Genomic DNA, 21,942 nt, shown 5'->3' with positions numbered 1-21,942 from the left:
AAAACACTTTAAAGCCTCAAAGGATAAGATTATCCAACTTTCAAAAACCATCCTTTTTGGCTAGCTATTTAGCACATTCACTAATTTGTTTGTAAACAATCAACAGTAGTGAGTGCATACATTTTAGTATTTGTTCAAACTGGTCCCCCATTGGAATCGAACCCACAACCCTGGCATTGCAAGTGCCACACTCTACCAACTAAGCCACACAGGACTTCACCACTAGAGCTCAACAAACTGTCAACAGAGTAGCTAGCAAGCAACAAAATATGCCAAATAACAGTCTAAGAACCACTTGAGAGCAAATAAATTAGATTTGACCATTCAGACAAAAGTCCAATGGCCAGGAATCAAATTTGTATCTGACTTCAAACCACCTACGAAGGTGCGCACTTTTTGGACTTTTCTATTGGTTCCATTGCAATAGGCACGCTTAATCAAGCACAGATACAGCATCTTATATGATTTCAAATAATATATGTGTCTGTTACATATCTGATTCCATGTGCTTTTTGGCTGTTCAGATTGTAGGAAAAACAGCCGATTCTAAAAAAACAAACAAATATTGAGTCACTTCAAACTGCCAATGTGAACAAGGCTTTTGTGGCGCGGAAGGATAACGCCCCTAGATGTGGAATTGGGAATGGAGGAATTGAAAATTGAGTCCCTCGAATCATTTACAACTTGGAAACTGGAGTGACAACATTGCATGTACACTACGGAGTTCACAGAGACGCGCCGCAAACGGTTACTTTTTTGGATCTATGAAATTATGAATTCGACGTTTTTTTAATTGTCGAAGAGGAAAATAAAATAGGATCTATGATAACTCCAGGTGGAATTATTTATCAATTTTAAATCAGAAAAAAAGGAATGCATCCTTTCTTTGTGAAACTAACTTTCCTGTTGTCGCTGATTGTTCTAACACGAGGTAAGCGCAATAATAATATTAAACCATGTTTGGTTTGATACACAGTGGGTAAATATTCATTAAAAAAATAAATTATACATTTAGCCTATTACGGAGATGTTTTCCATGAATTCAGTCACATACGCTCGTATTATTGCAAAGTAAATGCTGATAGGAACAAATAGGAAGAAGTCGCAAAGCTGATTTTTTTGAACTATCTCAGAACGTTACACTTGTTGCATTCGTTCTCCAAGCGTTTTTTGAAAGGCAGCTTCTCTCTTTGAGGATGGCTTGACATATGGGAATTACTTGGCAAAAGTGCCTCTTTAGTTGTGCTTCTTTTTTCTTCAGCTTCCGTTTTGTTTCTATCTTAAGTTTATTTTGTATTCACAGATAGCCAGGCATCACATTGTCAACATCTGACATATTGATATTGGTTGTAGTCTCATGCATGACTCCCACAATTGTGAGAAAGTTTCTTAATTTGCATTGATTTAAGCTCCCACAACGCACTGATAACCAATTAAGATTTACGTATAACTGCTCTGTTATAACTAATTCTCATTCCAACGTATACTTTCTATGTAGGTTTTATTTGCACATGGATATTGTTTCCATTTCCTCCATACCTTTCATGTTGATGTATTCATTGTGCGTGCGCCTCTCGCTAGACAGCTGTGGCACTCTCGGCTCGCAGACGCAGCTCTTGACAGACCAACCTGGTGCCAGGCAGACGCTGCAACAGACGGTTCGCTGTGCGTGACGCGTTTGCCAGAAAGTTCACTGTTCAGTCTATAACTTTTCACAGGAATATGAAAACTGAAGCCTCGGCCATTGGGGCAGTTTTGAGTCGATTTACACAGAACCGTTTTCGCAGCGCTATGTTACTCCCCAAATATAGTACATTCGATGGGACAGCTGAAAAGGGAAGAAGAATGCACCTACCAGTGTGGTGTCAAGTCCCATTCACCACAAACTGCACTTCAAGATGGCTGTAGTCACACCTAAGCCATAACAATCACCGTCATGAGGGATAGTTCTGTAATTTATTACTCATGGCTTAGTTAACAAAGCACTTGGGTGTTATTTTGTTAATGTGATGACTGTATGTGAAAATAGAAAGAAGACATGAGTATTTATACTTGGATTGTGCTGTTGTTGTTGTGTTGACACATTCTGTTTGCAGGTTTAAGATGCTCTATGTCCACCGAGTTGTGTTTGAAACTGGGGAGGTGTGAGGCCACAGCTGATGGAAATGGAGAGTGCAAGTAAGTTTCAAATCCCATTATTTGACTAGAGGGAAACACCTGCAGCCTGTATAAACACATATTATACATTCCAGAGATCATTTAGTGAATGACATAACTTTTGGGATAAGTTGTTAAATCGTGTTGAGATGAGGCCCGCCATATGCCGCACACTGCATTTTCAGTTCTCTCAGATAGCAGCACATGCCTATTGTTGGAAGGCAAACACAACCCAGGCTTATTGATGAGGACTGCACTGGGGGTTGCTGTGTCTGTGTGTCTCGTGGCCTGCCCAGTTTTGTCCACTGCTACTGCATGCAGGCTCCCTCTCTCCAGCAGAAGTCTATGTTCGAGACACCCACTCTGGGCCCTAAATCTTGTTTCTCTTTTCTTTCACGGAGCGACAGCTGGGCTTTGCCAGAAGCTCGGCGGCCATTGTTCTCCAGTCAGATTAATTCTGTGTGACTAATCTGGGTGAGGCTTCCCAGAGTGCTGGCTGCGGCCTCTGTCCTACTCCCCCCTGACCTACTGCCTCTCCCCCCGTCCTACCCCTACTCCCCCCTGACCTACTGCCTCTCCCCCCGTCCTACCCCTACTCCCCCCTGACCTACTGCCTCTCCCCCCGCCCTACCCCCTACTCCCCCCTAACCTACTGCCTCTCCCCCTGTCCTACCCCCTACTCCCCCCTGACCTACCCCCTACTCCCCCCGTCCTACCCCCTACTCCCCCCGTCCTACCCCCTACTCCCTCTGTCCTACTCCCTACTCCCCCCTGACCTACTGCCTCTCCCCCCGTCCTACCCCCTACTCCCTCTGTCCTACCCCCTACTCCCCCCTGACCTACTGCCTCTCCCCCGTCCTACCCCCTACTCCCCCCTAACCTACTGCCTTTCCCCCTGTCCTACCCCCTACTCCCCCCTGACCTACTGCCTCCCCCCCGTCCTACCCCCTACTCCCCCCATCCTACCCCCTACTCCCCCGTCCTCCCCCCTACTTCCCCCTACTCCCCCCGTCCTACCCCCTGCTCCCCTTGTCCTACCCCCTACTCCCTCTGTCCTCCCCCCATCCTACTCCCCCCGTCCTCCCGTCCTACTCCCCCTGTCCTCCCCCCTACTCCCCCGTCCTACCCCCTCTCCCCCGTCCTACCCCCTACTCCACTCGTTCTACCCCCACTCCCTCTGTCCTACCCCCTACTCCCCCGTCCTACCCTCTACTTCCCTCGTTCTACCCCCTCTCCCTCGTCCTACCCCTACTCCCTCTGTCCTCCCCCTCTCCCCCGTCCTACCCCCTACTCCCCCCTGACCTACTGCCTCTCCCCCCGTCCTACCCCCTACTCCCCCCGTCCTACCCCCTACTCCCTCTGTCCTACTCCCTACTCCCCCATGACCTACTGCCTCACCCCCCGTCCTACCCCCTACTCCCCCCTAACCTACTGCCTCTCCCCCTGTCCTACCCCCTACTCCCCCCTGACCTACTGCCTCTCCCCCCGTCCTACCCCCTACTCCCCCCGTCCTACCCCCTACTCCCCCCTGACCTACTGCCTCCCCCCTCGTCCTACCCCCTACTCCCCCTGTCCTACCCCCTACTCCCCTCGTTCTACCCCCTACTCCCCTCGTCCTTCCCCCTACTCCCTACTCCCCCCGTCCTACCCCCTACTCCCCCCGTCCTACCCCTACTCCCACCGTCCTACCCCCTACTCCCTCTGTCCTCCCCCTGCTGAAGGGTTTTGTCCCCCTGTTGATGTTGAATGGGCTTTCTCTCTCTCTTTCTGAGAGATTTCAAAGGACAGATGGCAGTAGAGTATAATTAGACTGGATGGTTTCATAATTGGGAGCCGATACATAAGGAAACTGGAAGTTAGTAAACAAGTTGTAATGCATTTCTCAGGTTGTTTTTATGTTGTTGTTGTTATTCACTGTTTTTGAAAGTGAAATGAGCAGTTCTATACAAAGTGTTGAGTAGCTCTTCTACATCACCGACACATAGAATCTCTATTGTCCGCTGAACCCTCTTACCCCCTGTTCCATTAAGGCTACCTGAACATTGGCTCTGTTTCCAGCGTGGAATTGGAGTGCCAGTGTCGTCTTACTGAGCTGCAGTGGAGTGTGGTGAAGCTGGGCTGGTGCGGCAGCTCAATCAGGCCGGCCGGATCGGCACTTGGCTCCTGCATGCCCAGGCAGCCATTTTGGCTCTTGGCCACATCTTAATTCTGTCTGGCAGAACCCTCTTGTTGGGCCACATAGCCATCATTGTGCCTCTCACTGTCCTCAGACTCTTTTAGTTAAACATGGAGATTGTGATGGAGCACCATGTTTTTTTGAGAGGGATGGAGTTTTTTACTAGGCCTAATTTTGTATGCTATGCTTATTTTTTAAATTATTATTACGTAGTAACAAGAGTTGACAATCCCACAATGTGTCTGAAATGTGCAGGCAGAGGTCAGAGGTTCTGTATTCTCTAGTGTTCATTGCTGGAAATGCTGTTTGTTTATGGATATACAGTATGTTTGGACACATTTTAAAGGCCCAATGCAGCCATTTTTATATCAATATCAAATAATTTCTAGGAAACAATTAAGTGCCTTGCTGTAAAAGATTTCCATTAAAATGGGCACAAATAGCTTTTTAGCCCAACATTTTTTTGTCAACCAATTTTGCAAGGACTGTCTGGGAGTGGTCTGAGTGGGGAGGGAGAAAACTGAAAACTAGCTGTTATTGGCAGAGAGGCTTGAAACTCTCTTTCTTATTGGTCTATTAACCAATTTACCACATGGCGATGTCACCATGGAAAGCCGAAACTCCCGCCCATGCAAACCTGCTCATTAGAAGGTCCTGTGTAGATTGTATTTTCAACCAGCAACTATCAGGAAATAACACTGATCCAATGTTTTCACACTTTTACAATGTTCATTTCAGTTGTTGTACAATATGATATAAAACACAGGAAACTTAATTTTGACTGCACTGGGCCTTTAAACAGGGTTGTGACAAACTTTAAACAGTTTAGTGATGTGAAAAAGTGCCTGAAACGGGAACATTTGGCGGAGCAAGCTAAGTGCACCCTATCAGATTGATCTAATACTAATACTGTGGCCTAATGTTAACAGCGCTAGTTTCTTTCCATAACAATTGAATCTTCAACATGCATTTCTCACCAGTGTCTTTTCAAAATGGAAGAAGTGTGTGGCAGGTCCTACTGAATTGTTGACAAATGTTGTGGGAAAATAATACAGTATAAGTGAATGCCTGGATGGACTAACCACATCCAGATGGGGTCTGCAGATAATTGACATGATGCCTTTTCATGTTATGAGTTTGGTGTAATGAATGATCCATCAACCCACAAGGTACTCTAGGCTAGAGCTGGGACGATACCGAACATACCAATCACTTATCAGCTGATATCGTTCATTACAATAAGTATCCTATGCTAGAGAAACGTGAAGTTTGAAATGAAATGCATTTCTAATATGGGTGATTGTTAATGGGACAGTTGGTAGCTACAACCATCAAACTAGTTGTAGTAGTTTAAAGGATAATTGTAAAAGACTGTGGTGCACATTAATGTTATAAACGTATTGTTCTATTTATCGTTATCGCATCAATTCAAGCAATTTATCACAATATGGATTTTTCCCCCATATCGCCCTGCTTTACTGTATACCAAAGGCCTTATGTTGGACGTTTAATGAGATGCTCACAGAGAGAGAGTTGGGTGTGGTGAGGTGTGGTGGTGTCTGTCTGTGTTACAGCCTGTCTAACCCACTGAATGATATGAGCTACATTCTATGATGGTCTCCATGAAACTCCTTCCTGAGCAGACAGAAAGTGTCTTTCCACTGCCATGTTTCCATTCCTAACAGGATAACAATGTTCCTTAACCTCAAATAAAACCATGTCACTCTGAGGTCAAGACAAGTGGGATTCCCAGGTCAAGTGCCATCCAATCCTTCAGTTTTATACAGTACTGCAGGGATGCCTACTTTACATTCCATGAGTACCGCGGCCCAACCTCATATCTGGACTGGCGAATGAGAGCCACCGGGATCAGGGCAGGCCAGGGTAGTTTATCTCTGAGGCCTTGAAGGAGGCCTTCCATCTAGCAGGAGGACATGACAGTAACAGAAAGCAGTGCAGTGTAGGGCCAAGCAGAGCCAGGAGAGAGAGATATGATCCACGATCCTGGCAAGGCTGTGGGATTTAACGTCGAGAAACCAGTCAATTCGAATAAGTTATTTCTATGAACATTATGACGTGAAATGAAACTGCTAAATGATATGCGATGTCTAAATCTGATTCTCTACGGCCTTCTCTCTGCTCTCTGTATGATCAATCATCAACGCTCAGGGTGGGGACAGACAGCGCATCTCAGTATGGAGCGCAGCTTACAATGCATGTATACTCTCATCATGGTAACTTTTTCTCATGACAGGTAGGCCTACATTGCTGCAGCATAGCCTATGCTACAGTAATATATGAACTGAATGCTCATCTAATTTACACATATCCATCTGGCTTTTGGGGGGTCACCTCAATTTTTAATTGTAAAGATGTATATTGCAGCTGCAGAGTTTTAAAACAGCCTATCACTCGAATCGTTGCTTTAAATCAGTGTGCATGTGAGCACTCTCTCGCTGTCTTTCTCTCCATCAATTCCATTCAAATTGCATCCAAAATAGATAATCATGTTCAAGATATATATACAGTAAAGGTCAAACGTTTGGACACACCTACTGATTCAAGGGTTTTTCTTTATATTTACTATTTTCTACATTGTAGAATAATAGTGAAGACATCAAAACTATGAAATAACACATATGGAATCATGTGGTAACTAAGAAAGTGATAAACAAATGTGAGATTGTTCAAAGTAGCCACCCATTGCCTTGATGACAGCTTTGCACACTCTTGGCATTCTCTGAACCAGCTTCATGAGGTAGTCACCTGGAAGTGCCTTGTTAAAAGTTAATTTGTGGAATTTCTTTCCTTCTTAATGCATTTGAGCCAATCAGTTGTGTTGTGATAAGGTAGGGGTGGTATACAGAAGATAGCCTATTTGATAAAAGACCAAGTCCATATTATGGCAAGAACAGCACAAAAAAGCAAAGAGAAATGACCGTCCATCATTACTTTAAGATATGACCTGTTCACCGGACGTGCTACCTGTCCCAGACCTGCTGTTTTCAACTCTCTAGTGACAGCAGTAGCGGTAGAGATACTCTCAATGATCGGCTATGAAAAGCCAACTGACATTTACTCCTGAGGTTCTGACTTCTGGCACCCGCGACAACTAATGTGATTATTATTATTTGACCATGCTGGTCATTTATCAACATTTGAACATCTTGGCCATGTTCTTTTATAGTCTCCAGCAGGCACAGCCAGAAGAGGACTGGCCACCCCTCATAGCCTGGTTCCTCTCTAGGTTTCTTCCTAGGTTTTGGCCTTTCGAGGGAGTTTTTCCTAGCCACCGTGCTTCTACACCTGCATTGCTTACTGTTTGGGGTTTTAGGCTGGGTTTCTGTACAGCACTTTGAGATATCAGCTGATGTAAGACGGGCTATATAAATACATTTGATTTGATTTGATTTGAAGGTCAGTCAATGAGGAACATTTCAAGAACTTTGAAAGTTTCTTCAAGTGCAGTCGCAAAAACCATCAAGCGCTATAATGAAACTGGCTCTCACGAGGACCGCCACAGGAAAGGAATACCCAGAGTTACCTCTGCTGCAGAGGATAAGTTCATGAGAGTTGCCAGCCTCAGAAATTACAGCCCAAATAAATGTTTCACTGAGTTCAAGTAACAGACACATTTCAACATCAACTGTTCAGAGGAGACTTTGTGAATCAGGCCTTCATGTAATAATTTTTTTCAATTTCACCTGTATTTAACCAGGTAGGCTAGTTGAGAACAAGTTCTCATTTACAACTGCGACCTGACCAAGATAAAGCAAAGCAATGCGACACAAACAGCAACACAGAGTTACACATGTAATAAACAAACATACAGTCAATAACACAATAGAAAAAAAGTTAATATACAGTGTGTGCAAAAGAGGTAAGATAAGGGAGGTAATGCAATAAATAGGCCATAGTGGCAAAGTAATTACAATTTAGCAGTTAAATACTGGAGTGATAGATGTGCAGAAGATGAATGTGCAAGTAGAGATACTGGGGTGCAAAGGAGCAAAACTAAATAAATACAGAGTGGGGATGAGGTAGTTGGATGGGCTATTTACAAGATGGGCTATGTACAGGTGCAGTGATCTGTGAGCTGCTCTGACAGCTGGTGCTTAAAGTTAGTGAGGGAGATATGAGTCTCCAGCTTCAGGGATCTTTGCAATTTGTTCCAGTCATTGGCAGCAGAGAACTGGAAGGAAAGGCGGCTAAAGCAGGAATTGGCTTTGGGGGTGACCAGTGAAATATACCTGCCGGAGCGCGTGCTACGGGTGGGTGCTGCTATGGTGACCAGTGAGCTGAGATAAGGTGGGGCTTTACCTAGCAAAGACTTATAGATGACCTGGAGCCAGTGGGTTTGGCGACGAATATGTAGCGAGGGCCAGCCAACGAGAGCATACAGGTCGCAGTGGTGGGTAGTATATGGGGCTTTGGTGACAAAACGGATGGCACTGTGGTAGACTGCATCCAATTTGCTAAGTAGAGTGTTGGAGGCTATTTTGTAAATGACATCGCCGAAGTCAAGGATCGGTAGGATAGTCAGTTTTACTAGGGTATGTTTGGCAGCATGAGTGAAGGATGCTTTGTTGCGAAATAGGAAGCTGATTCTAGATTTAATTTTGGATTGGAGATGCTTAATATGAGACTGGAAGGAGAGTTTACAGTCTAACCAGACACATAGGTATTTGTAGATGTCCACATATTCTAAGTCAGAACCGTCCAGAGTAGTGATGCTGGACGGGCGGGCAGGTGCTGATAACGATTGGTTGAAGAGCATGCATTTAGTTTTACTTGCATTTAAGAGCAGTTGGAGGCCATGGAAGGAGAGTTGTATGACATTGAAGCTCATCTGGAGGTTAGTTAACACAGTGTCCAAAAGAAAGGCCAGAAGTATACAGAATGGTGTCGTCTGCGTAGAGGTGGATCAGAGACTCACCGGCAGCAAGAGCGACATCATTGATGTGTACAGAGAAAAGAGTTGGCCCGAGAATTGAACCCTGTGGCACCCCCATAGAGACTGCCAGAGGTCCGGACAACAGGTCCTCCGATTTGACACACTGAACTCTGTCTGAGAAGTAGTTGGTGAACCAGGCGAGGCAGTCATTTGAGAAACCAAGGCTGTTGAGTCTGCCGATGAGGATGTGGTGATTGACAGAGTCGAAAGCCTTGGCCAGGTTTATGAATACGGCTGCACGGTATTGTCTCTTATCGATATTGTTTAGGACCTTGAGCGTGGCTGAGGTGCACCCATGACCAGCTCTGAAACCAGATTGCATAGCGGAGAAGGTACGGTGAGATTCAAAATGGTCGGTGATCTGTTTGTTAACTTGGCTTTCGAAGACCTTAGAAAGGCAGGGTAGGATAGATATAGGTTTGTAGCAGTTTGGATCTAGAGTGTCTCCCCCTTTGAAGAGGGGGATGACCGCAGCAGCTTTCCAATCTTTGGGGATCTCAGACGATACGAAAGAGAGGTTGAACAGGCTAGTAATAGGGGTTGCAACAATTTCGGCTGATGATTTTAGGAAGAGAGGGTCCAGATTGTCTAGCCCTGCTGACTTGTAGGGGTCCAGGTTTTGCAGCTCTTTCTGGACATCAGCTATCTGGATTTGACGGAAAAAGGGGGAGGCTTGGGCAAGTTGCTGTGGGGGGTGCAGGGCTGTTGACCAGGGTAGGGGTGGCCAGCCATAGAAAAATGCTTATTGAAATTCTTTATGGATTTATCGGTGGATTTATCGGTGGTGACAGTATTTCCTAGCCTCAGTGCAGTGGGCAGCTGAGAGGAGGTGCTCTTATTCTCTTATTCATGGTTGAATTGCTGCAAAGAAACCACTACTAAAGGACACCAATGAGAAGAAGAGACTTGCTTGGGCCAAGAAACAATGGACATTGCAATGGACATTTCCGACTTCAACTGTATATAAAAAATGCTAGTCAATAATTGTAACTTTGTAGGCCGCGTGTCCTGCATCAGGATCACATGTTCTCTCCCAGCTGCATGGTTTGAACGAGGTGCGTAATTCCATTCCATATGCTACAGTATAATACAGTAAGTTAATACAGTCCACTCTCAAAAATATTAGCTTACTGGAGCTTGTTTCATTTATTTACCCAGGAGAGCATAGCTACATCTTTGAGCTTTTAAGTTTTTCTGTTGTGCATCTGTGGTGCTAGTCTATATATCAGAGGCTATGTATTGGATAACAACACAATCATTTGGGCTTTTTTAGGTTTGTCTCATAAAATGTCTTTAATGTATGGCTCATCAGGTCTGAATTTTCATGTCGATCAAAGCTCTAATCAAATCCAGAAATATTTATGAGTTAGAATGACACTTCTGGTTTGGGCGAGAAATTCCGTGTTACCCGGGAGAAAAGTGATTTATTCTCGGGATGGAACATTTGTAAAATACCTAGAAAATATGAAACCTTATCTGGGATGGCTAGAATCAAGGGGTTTAGCCTCCGAGCCTCAGACAGAGAGATGAGCGATCGATGGTCCGGAGAGGGCTGCCATGCCCAGAGTTCACATACCTCAGTCAGTCGGCAGGCAAACAGAAGAGACTTCTCAAAACGACTTGACGTTTTTTTGACAGGCCATTGATACAGTGAGTCACGTGACCTCTTGTACTTCAAAGGAGGGCTTAGTCCCTCACTGGAGAGGGAAGATTTGGAGGTGATGTGGTATGGATGAAACTGGGCTGGGGCATATTGGGCAATATGTCACTCACCAACCTGTCCTGTACTGTAGATAGACCTAATCACTCTATGTGTGTCCAAAATGGGACCCTAATCCCTATGTAGTGCACTACTTTTGACCAGGACCCATGGACCCTATTTCCTATGTAGTGCACTACTTTTGACCAGGGCCCATGAAACCTATTTCCTATGTAGTGCACTACTTTGCCTGATGAGATAAGTAATCTGCAGTAACAGCCTGTCTCCCTCCGGCCACTCCAATATGTCACAGCAGCGTCTCCAGCTTGTGAGGATGTCATCTAAATTGAGGCTTCGGTAATTGGAGCGCTGCCTGTCTATGAGCCTGGCTGGTGAAATAAGTATTCTTCAGTAACAGCCAGTAACCCTTCCTTCAGACAGACAGAAATACTCCAGTTAGCGCCTGAGGCAGAGGCTTCTATGACAGATTATATTCTGCAGGCACTGTATTCAAAGACCTGGAACTGATATAACCTCAGATAATCAATCTCTCAAGTTTCTGTCCAGGCTTTATTGAATTCCCTTCAGAATAGCTAGCTAGATTGCCTAGCTACGTGTGTGTTAAAACTCTCTCTGACTGAAGTTAAATAAGAAGCAGGCCAATTAATTCCCTGGCATTTGTGGTGTGGTGGTGACTGACTACAGTATCATCAAGAATGAAAGCGGCCCTTGTCTCCGGCCAGGGATGCTTCAATACATCCTCTGTTTGCTACGGGGCAGATGAGTCCCTGACTCTTAGTCCCCCCCCCCCACCACCCATCCTTTCATTCAGAAAACAGGAAAGGACTGGGGAAAGAAAAGGTACTGTATTGCATGTGATCATATCATCACACAGGGCCCTGTGGGGTAAATCCATTTTTAATCACTTTTTGACAGCATCCCTTTTGATTTAAACAACACTTTCCATAGATGTTTTCCCATGGAAGAAGTGGTCATAAAGTGACTTTTTGGACCTGAATGCCAAAACATTCAGGAGATAAAGGTGCTCAAAGTTGTCCTATTTTGCATACCCCACCATACAATCACTGGAAAGATTTTTTCCCACCAGAAATTATAAAATAGTTTGAAAACCCTGTTTGTAAGCTTTTAAGTATCAATCTCAACCGTTGATCTTTTCCAGTGATGAAGACATGGATATCTCATGGTATGGTGGGGTATGCAAAATGGGTCAACTTTGAGCATCTTTTATCTCTTGAACGTTTTGGCATTCAGGTCCAAAAAGTCACTTTCTGACCACTTCTACACTGGGCAAATACTGTATGTATGGAAGGTTTCGTTCAAATCAAAAGGGGTGCTGTGAAAAAGTTATTTAATTCTAATGGTTTTACCCTGTGCTTTCATGGGCCGCCGGGGGCGGTGTCAGCTTCCCTTTAGCACATACCTCAGTGGAGAGAAAGAGGCTGAGCTGACCCTCTAACTGTTCTATTCTGTTCTGTTCTGACTGATTGTAGTGACTTGATGTTGGGGAACTTCAACGCCGGATTAGAGATATTTGTACCGGACGGGTGACACATGCCAAGAAAAATCACATCAACTTTGATCACCGGCTAATATGAGTGACAGCCACTCAGTTGTGCATGTGTAGCAGGGCAGGATAGAACATTTTAGAGGAACATTTCCTCAATTGGTGTATTTGAACCCGACCACCTGTCTGTGGATCATAACAGAACAACTGAAAGGGACTTACATTATCCACAAGGCAGCACGCTCCATAATACCCATGATTACTTGTGGTTTTGCCATTCAACTCTAAACAGAAGACTTGTGCCTTACAGTGGCAGGTGTTCTATGATCTTTCACACACATACTCACACAGGATACTTTCCACAAAGAGAACATAAAACATAAGCTAATGCCTTTCTTCTGGATGGAGTGATGAGGACCTTTAAAGTTTTAAAAACAGCAACAAACATTCTGAAATCATGTTTAAAATAACGCCAAGGGCATTACTTCAAAAAATACATTAGAATTACTCATAGGTAGTACTCAACCAAACACAACACTTAGCTCAGTGTGCTCTGTACCATAACTACCTCATGGTCTGCTTCCATGTCACACACCTTCAGCCACCTTTAAGCACTTAAAGACATGCTGTGGAACTTTGTCGACTACTAAGTCTTTTTTAAACCTCCCACTTTGGACTGGATGTATCAATGTGCTGTACTGTCTTACCCCTAATTAGCCATGAAATCCCTAGTTTGAAAGCGACTGTTTTTCTGGAAGTCGTGCTGCGCCATTCCCCAATTTTTCCCCCGACCTGGGCCAGCCCCCTAGCGATTCGAGTTCAACCAATGAGCTTCAGCCCCTCGCCATATGGGTGACAGCTGGCAAGATGCACATGATGCACCCACAGCAATGCGAGAGAGAGAGGGCAATGACATGGTGCACATATCAGCACACTTATAACGTAGTATGCAATTTTCAGGGACCACTTTTGGCTCGTGAGCACTACCAGTCACTAGGAGAAGGCAGCTATGAGTCAGAAGTCCCGGAGGCCTGCCTCCCCTGTCCTCCTGCTTCCCCTGACCTCCTCCTGCTTCCCCTGTTCTTCTCCTGCCTCCACTGTCCACCTCCTGCCTCCCTTGGTCTCCTATTGCCTCCACTGTCCTCATCCTGCCTCCACTCTTCCTCCTGCCTCCCCAATATCCTCCTGCCTCTACTGTCCTCCTGCCTCTACTGTCCTTCTCTTGCCTTCTCTGTCCTCCCCTTTGCCTCCCCTGTCCTCCTCCTGCCTCGCCTGTCCTCCCCCTTGCCTTCCATGTCTTCTTCCTGCCTCCTCTGTCTTCCTCCAGTCTCCCTTGTCTTCCTCCTTCCTCCACTGTCCTCCTCCTGCCTCCCCAACTCCTATATCCCCTGTTTTTCTCCTGCCCTTAAACAGCCAAACGGCCAAATAAACAGGCCTGTAATACACACTAACAGATTTAGGCTGGGAAGGTCAGCTCTCATGTGCACCACCAGAGAGAGAGGCTGAGGCACAGTACCAAAGCAGGCCCCGGGGAGTGCTTTTAAACAGATCAGAGAAGACGAAAGGATACTTTAGCAGAGGCACAGACACCAAACTGCCTGGAAAAGAGAGTGGAGAGAAGTGATACAGGGGAATAGAGTGTTCCTGGCACAGTTTGACTCCAGGCTGAAGGCAGTTTAGTGCCAGAAACAGTTTGTCACTTAATACACTGTGTTGAAATCTGAAAAAGAAGAGGTTCAAGTAATATGTGGTGTTGTTATGAAATTAAATTAGAACAGTTTAAGTGTTCCTTTTCTCTTACACCACCGACAGACCAACCAAAACATCCGCCCTGCGCAGTACATCACCTGTTGGGGGTCGACCAAGTTGGCGATTCAAGCATTCAACATGTAGAATTGTCAGGAAATGAATAGAAAGTGACGGCCGATGTTCGGGGTTCAGATGCGATAGGACAGCCACTCTGCTAACTACCGTTCGTCTGCTTGGTCTGTTTTCCCCTCTAGATAAACTACAGTACGATACTGTAGAATGGGTAACATAGAGGGGCTTCATGGCTGTCATAGGATCTATTGAAACAAAGCACAGCCCTGATAGGTCCAGAGGTAGGCGACAACAGCAGGCAAGTGGGAGACTGGAGCCTGTACGCCTCTGTGTGTGTGTGTGTTTATACGTGTGTGTGTGTGTTTATACGTGTGTGTGTGCATATGTACGCCTGCGTGCCCGTCTGTCTTCAAAGCCGCAGTGCCTTTCTGTGCATAGCGACTTCAGAGAGTGACAGATGGCAGATTGGCCCAACAGTGGGGAAACCCCCAGAGTGGTGTCTGCTCCCGAGGTCAGGTGTCATGACAACATCTGCTGCCGGGCTGATTCTGAGCCGCCTGATGAACACTGCATCAATGACACACTAACAACGCACAGAGGGAGAGATCTGTTGCCACGGGCTACTGGTGGCCAGGAAGAAAATAAATCCCAGCAGGACAATTGAGGCTACTGGAGCAGAGAGGGAGGGAGGCACAACAGTGAAAGGATAACAACAACAGCATCAGCCTGACTAGAGATCCTCCTGTTCTCCTGTTATGCAACACCACTCCGGCCTGCCGCACACCTGATATTTGAACAGCTTCTGACTCCTCTCCTCTTTTCAGCTCTTCTTTATTTAACTTTGGAGCAGAAAGTTTACCTGCTGTCGAGATTAGCGAGCTCTAGATGACGCAGCCAGGAGTCTGTTGTAGCAGCAGCTGCCTTTCACTGTTTGTTCTGAGTGGTGCAAACTAAAGACTCCATAAAAGAGTTAGTTGAGTGTCTTTTGTTTTGCCCTTTTATAGTCTGTGTGAGGCATTAAGACGGTTAGCCGTGTGTGTCCTGTAAAACGTATTTTGTGCTGACAGCATATTTGTCGACTTCTCGCCAAGTTAAAGAGAGAACTTTTAGCATTCTTGGATAGCGCGCGTTGAGGTTGACTCTGTGCAAATGGCAATGCTACAGTGTGTTTGAGCAGCGGGGCCACGTGGACCGAGGCAGGGGAGAGGGTGCTTTATGTATTTGTCTTTGAAGCCGCTGTGTGAGACAGGGGGCTGTGTTGTAAGAAACGGCAGCTCTCTAGGCCTTTGTGTGTGTGTGTGTGTGTGTGTGTGTGTGTGTGTGTGTGTGTGTGTGTGTGTGTGTGTGTGTGTGTGTGTGTGTGTGTGTGTGTGTGTGTGTGTGTGTGTGTGTGTGTGTGTGTGTGTGTGTGTGTGTGTGTATGAGTGCATGTGTGAGAGACGTTGCTATGTTTGTGTGGACGCGCAGGTCTGGGCCCCGTTTCAAACCTGGTGTGAGGTTTTGTGGAGCCCTGTAAAGTGAGGTTGCCAGAAGCCTCCATTGAGGACTGCAGTCAAGAAGTTCAGGAGACGGGGAAAGCTTTTTTTATAGTAAACACCAACATTCCTTCCAAACCAGCAACCTCCTCAGTCCCCCCTCCAAAACCAGTTCCAATTTCCTCTCTTTCAGACAGCTTTTGTTTGTGTCTCTCTGTATCTTTCAAGTGTGTTTGGGGTTTGTTTTTAAAATTCCACTTTTAGGATCCCCTTTCACTTGTCGCCCCCCCCCCCCAACATGGTTGACCATTGAAAAGCAACAAACAGACTCAGAATTTGAGGACTTTGGAGCAAAGACCCAGTTGAGAGAGACTCATAAATCCTAATATGGTGGCTTACAAAACCAGACAACCCTATGGATGCCATGGAGAGAGAGAGAGAGAGAGAGAGAGAGAGAGAGAGAGAGAGAGAGAGAGAGAGAGAGAGAGAGAGAGAGAGAGAGAGAGAGAGAGAGAGAGAGAGAGAGAGAGAGAGAGAGAGAGAGAGAGAGAGAGAGAGAGAGAGAGAGAGAGAGAGAGAGAGAGAGAGAGAGAGAGAGAGAGAGAGAGAGGGTGGGTGGGCGGGCGGGCGGGCAAGAACAGTTGGAGAGCGAAAGAAGATTCATGAAGGAGGTGTGAAGACCGAATGAAGGACCAGAAAAAGTGAGTGTGAGAGAGAGCAGGGATGAGCCAGATAGAAAGGAGAGCAGGGATGAGCCAGATAGAAAGGAGAGCAGGGATGAGCCAGATAGAAAGGAGAGCAGGGATGAGCCAGATAGAAAGGAGAGCAGGGATGAGCCAGATAGAAAGGAGAGCAGGGATGAGCCAGATAGAAAGGAGAGCAGGGATGAGCCAGATAGAAAGGAGAGCAGGGATGAGCCAGATAGAAAGGAGAGCAGGACGGAGGGAAGAAGGAACAGAAAGGAGAAGGTTTAACAGCTCAATGCACACTCTCAACTTGGAGGCTCCTGGCCCAACCTGGCCTGCCTATGGTCAGGTCTGAATGGGGAGGAGAAACAATGGGGCCTCCTATCCCCCTCCAGGGCTGGGGAGTAGGGGGGCATTCAGACACCCGCAGCCCAGGCTCTAGCTATTCTCCTGGGGACGGGGGATGGAGGTACGGCGGGAAGAAGATGGGCACAGAGGGCGCAGAAACAGGGAGATAGAGGGAGGGAGGGGTGAGTGAGCGGTGGTTAGGCAGCAGCTGCCGTCTCCTCATTAACATGCGCACCTGCTCCCTGGCTGCAGCCTTTTGGGAACGATGGCCCAGAGAGCAACGCATGCCCAGCCTCACAACCCTAGAACCAGGCACCCACTGTGTCTGCGCTGTCCCCCTCTATGGGAGACCCGGGTTGCCTTATAGACTCCCACTATTTCAGAACTGCATTGCATTGCTGCCTGGCAGGATGCTTCTGCATTCTTATACATCTCTGTCATAATTTAAAAAGATAGCAAATTATTTGAATTATCTGAAAAATGAAAGCAGAACAGAAACTATAGAGAATAAGGATGAACTGAGGATTAATTGTTCTCTCCACAGCAAAATAAACAGGACCATGTTTAGATGAGTGATTTAGAATAGTCCTAAAATAGCATATGGCAGTGATGGGACTTTGGTAGATGGCCTTTTCTATCTCTGTAGAAAGAAACATCCTAACAAACATGCTCATTGTAACCAAAGAGGGGAGATTCCATGGTTTATCCCACTGACTGGAAAGGTTGCTCAGCCTAGCATTAAAGCAGAGTGACATGCCATCGGACCCTTAATGTTTGTGTAGCTAGCGGCCAGCCTAGCATGTGATGTTTTCTTTCCCTGGTCACCCTAATCCTGTGAGAGAGGAACCCTGTCTAAACACATGTCTGTCCCCACAGGGGGCCTCTGCTTGGCCCCAGGCCCCCAGTCTTCTCGCTCACACATCCAACGGCCCCCTGGGAATGTTTGGGGATGTGATTTAGCCAGCCCCCCATGGCTAATAGTAATAGACAATTCTATCATGGTATTTTGGAGTGAGAACTTTTAACGATATTAAAATGTTGCTGAGCCGTAACACTATGTAATCAATGACACACAGTAGCTGTAATCAACAGGTATTATATATTTAAATAAATGCAATCCTAGTTGCAACTATAAAACAAAAACGCAACAACCTCCAATAGGAAGGACTCAGCTTGTTTGGGAATGTTTGGTATTGTTTTCATGTTTTGCCTTGGGGGAATTGACAAGGAATTAGCGAAAGCTTCGCTAGGAGAATGACTGATATCAAAAGTGTCTGTGTGGTTCATAATAGAGTTTACAGTGCTCTCTCTGTGTCCCTTGTCTCAGAGAGAGAGAGAGTTGAGGTGGGGGCACACTGCTTTTAAGTATCCATGATGTTACCTCTGAGTTTAAAGACTGGTATAGACACTGTCTTGTCCTTAGGGCACTGAAAAAAAGGAGTGGAGTGGAGCATATTTCTTGCTAAGAGCTGTTGATAGGCGCCATGGTGGACAACTTTTTATGTCAAAAAATGAGACTGGATTACCATTATTGTCAGAGTCCAGCTCAATGTTATTGTGTACTATTGATGAATGGAGTTAGTCTATCCATAATGACCAACCCCCACCCTTCAGCCCTGTGGGAAACAGTACAGAAACCCTCTGGAAGACAAATAGGAGCATGTTGAAGCAGTGAGGTTCCAAACTGAAGGTGGTGGGTTATCTCTTTCAGCTGACTCTGACATGACTGATCTGTGGAACAGTTGGTAATCTCCCTGATCACCTCACTGACCCCACTAACCTCTCTGGCCACCTGTGTGATTGTGTGATTGTGTGGGTGTGTATGTGCAGTGCGCACGTGCATGTGTGTGTGTGCATGCTCTGTGTGCACGCTGTGTGGCCCTTGGTTGGGAGTGTACTTTGCGTAGCTTCTGGGGACTCTCCAAGCCCTCTCATAGTAATAGTAAATGTGTGAATCCATCCCCACTGACCTAACAGCCGCTGTCCCACTCACTCTCCCTTTCTCCCTCTTTCTCGCTCTGTCTCTCTCTCTCTCTCCCTCCAGCGCCTCCTCCTCTCTCTCCTTCTCTCCCTCTTTCCCGCTTTCCCTCTTTCTCTCTCTCTCTCCCCCTCCTCTCTGGGAACCGTTTGCAGTCCCACCCTCTGCCCCCATGTCCTGGAGTTGCTGTGGTTTATGGCCTAACACATTGTCTGAGAGGACGACAGTGAAAAGGCAAATGTGCGGTTTTTCTGCATAGTTCTCATGGCTATGTTGCCGTGTTGTTGAAACAGTGGTCAGGACAGAAAGAGAGACAACATCCTCCTGTCTGAGCCCTCTGGGTGTCTTTCACAGTGAGCAGGGACTAGTTAGTTCGTTACTTACTTACTTAGTTAGTATCAGGCTGAGGCTGTTTCCCAGGCTGCTGGAGATTTATATTGATGAGCACACAGTAGGGAAATCTCAATTGCCTAAAGTGGCTTCCCGTCCTTGTTTGCACTGACCTCTGAAAACAGGTGAAAGCAGTCAAGTGGAAGCCAACTAGGTATTTGCTTCCACCCTTCCTGCTTTCCCACATCTTATATCTATCTAACAGAAGAAGACAGGTGGCATTGCAATAGCCACACATGCTTGACTCGTGTTAACTTGAAAAAAAAGAAAGTGTTTTGTTGTTGTCAGTCCTCACCTGTTGAACTTTCCCTAAACCCTTAATGCTGACTCACACCTCCTTCATGAATCTTCTTTCGCTCTCTTTCTCTCCAACTGTTCTTGCCCACCCACCCACCCTTAATGCTGACTCTCTCTCTCTCTCTCTCTCTCTCTCTCTCTCTCTCTCTCTCTCTCTCTCTCTCTCTCTCTCTCTCTCTCTCTCTCTCTCTCTCTCTCTCTCTCTCACCTGTTGAACTTTCCCTAAACCCTTAATGCTGACTCACACCTCCTTCATGAATCTTCTTTCGCTCTCTTTCTCTCCAACTGTTCTTGCCCACCCACCCACCCTTAATGCTGACTCTCTCTCTCTCTCTCTCTCTCTCTCTCTCTCTCTCTCTCTCTCTCTCTCTCTCTCTCTCTCTCTCTCTCTCTCTCTCTCTCTCTCTCTCTCTCTCTCTCTCTCTCTCTCTCTCTCTCTCTCTCTCTCTCTCTCTCTCTCTCTCTCTCTCTCTCTCTCTCTCTCTCTCTCTCTAGGTGTCGGGATGGATTCGTAGGGAGCAAGTGTCAGCACCGGGACCCTTGCATCTCCTCTCCGTGTAAAAATGGCGGCTCGTGTCACACTATACCCCGTGGGAACTCAGTGGACTCCACGTGTTTCTGCCAACCGGGCTTCACGGACCGCCTGTGTCTGACGCCAATCGACAACGCTTGTCTCAGCTCTCCCTGCCGGAACGGTGGCACCTGCGATCTGGTCAACCTCAGAGAATACAAGTGTAGATGTCCCCCTGGCTGGTCAGGTGAACACTGTCATATTTACTACTCACACTGTAGTCAGAATACCGGAAGGAAAAGCTGCATACTCTAGTAGTGACAAATAGCATTACTCACTGGTCTTCTGTTCATTGAAAAATGTAAACTGACCATGGTTACAACTAACCGTAGGGCATTATTTTCCTTAAAATACAAGCAGCTATGTATGTACAGTCGTGGCCAAAAGTTGAGAATGACACAAATATTTATTTTCACAAAGTCTGCTGCCTCAGTTTACATGATGGCAATTTGCATATACTCAGGAATATTATGGAGAGTGATCAGATGAATTGCAATTAATTGCAAAGTCCCTCTTTGCCATGCAAATGAACTGAATCCCCCAAAAACATTTCCACTGCTTTTCAGCCCTGCCACAAAAGGACCAGCTGACATCATGTCAGTGATTCTCTCATTAACACAGGTGTGAGTGTTGACGAGGACAAGGCTGGAGATCACTCTGTCATGCTGATTGAGTTCGAATAACAGACTGGAAGCTTCAAAAGGAGGGTGGTGCTTGGAATCATTGTTCTTCCTCTGTCAATCATGGTTACCTGCAAGGAAACATGTGCCGTCATCATTGCTTTGCTCAAAAAGAGCTTCACAGGCAAGGATATTGCTGCCAGTAAGATTGCACCTAAATCAACCATTTATCGGATCATCAAGAGCTTCAAGGAGAGCGGTTCAATTGTTGTGTAGAAGGCTTCAGGGCGCCCAAGAAAGTCCAGCAAGCGCCAGGACTGTCTCCTAAAGTTGATTCAGCTGCGGGATCGGGGCACCACCAGTACAGAGCTTGCTCAGGAATGGCAGCAGGCAGGTGTGTGTGCATCTGCACGCACAGTGAGGCGAAGACTTTTGGAGGATGGCCTGGTGTCAAGAAGGGCAGCAAAGAAGCAACTTCTCTCCAGGAAAAACATCAGGGACAGACTGATATTCTGCAAAAGGTACAGGGATTGGACTGCTGAGGACTGGGGTAAAGTCATTTTCTCTGATGAATCCCCTTTCCGATTGTTTGGGGCATCCGGAAAAAAGCTTGTCCGGAGAAGACAAGGTGAGCGCTACCATCAGTCCTGTGTCATGCCAACAGTAAAGCATCCTGAGACCATTCATGTGTGGGGTTGCTTCTCAGCCAAGGGAGTGGGCTCACTCACAATTTTGCCTAAGAACACAGCCAAGAATAAAGAATGGTACCAACACATCCTCCGAGAACATCTTCTCCCAACCATCCAGTAACAGTTTGGTGACGAACAATGCCTTTTCCAGCATGATGGAGCACCTTGCCAAAAGTGTCTCGGGGAACAAAACATCGATCTTTTGGGTCCATGGCCAGGAAACTCCCCAGACCTTAATCCCAATGAGAACTTGTGGTCAATCCTCAAGAGACGGGTGGACAAACAAAAACCTACAAATTCAGACAAACTCCAAGCATTGATTATGCAAGAATGTGCTGCCATCAGTCAGGATGTGGCCCAGAAGTTAATTGACAGCATGCCAGGGCTGATTGCAGAGGTCTTGAAATAGAAGGGTCAACACTGCAAATATTGACTCTTTGCATCAACTTCATGTAATTGTCAATAAAAGCCTTATCTGACAAAAATATCTAATGACACTGAAGCAGCAAACTTTGTAGAAATTAATATTGTGTCATTCTCAAAACTTTTGGCCATT

The 21,942-nt window shown here is 46.1% G+C and overlaps 1 protein-coding gene across 2 annotated transcripts in view; it reads left to right on the top strand.

Moving 5' to 3' along the window:
- Positions 1-663: 663 nt before the first annotated feature.
- LOC139576988 (neurogenic locus notch homolog protein 1-like) overlaps positions 664-21,942 on the top strand; it is a 59,601-nt gene continuing 38,322 nt past the window's right edge. Inside the window, exons 1-3 of one of the 2 annotated variants that reach the window (XM_071403665.1) lie at positions 664-931; positions 2,097-2,178; positions 20,002-20,264. In XM_071403665.1, coding sequence (XP_071259766.1) covers positions 874-931; positions 2,097-2,178; positions 20,002-20,264 — 403 coding nt within the window. In that variant the 5' untranslated portion in view covers positions 664-873. The remainder of the gene's footprint in view (positions 932-2,096; positions 2,179-20,001; positions 20,265-21,942) is intronic. The other variant, XM_071403664.1, reaches the window with a different exon arrangement.

This window comes from Salvelinus alpinus, chromosome 5, assembly GCF_045679555.1.
Source record: "Salvelinus alpinus chromosome 5, SLU_Salpinus.1, whole genome shotgun sequence".
Classification (NCBI taxonomy): Eukaryota; Metazoa; Chordata; class Actinopteri; order Salmoniformes; family Salmonidae; genus Salvelinus; species Salvelinus alpinus.
Note: the sequence above shows the minus strand (reverse complement) of the source record. Positions and strands in the feature narration are given on the sequence as shown.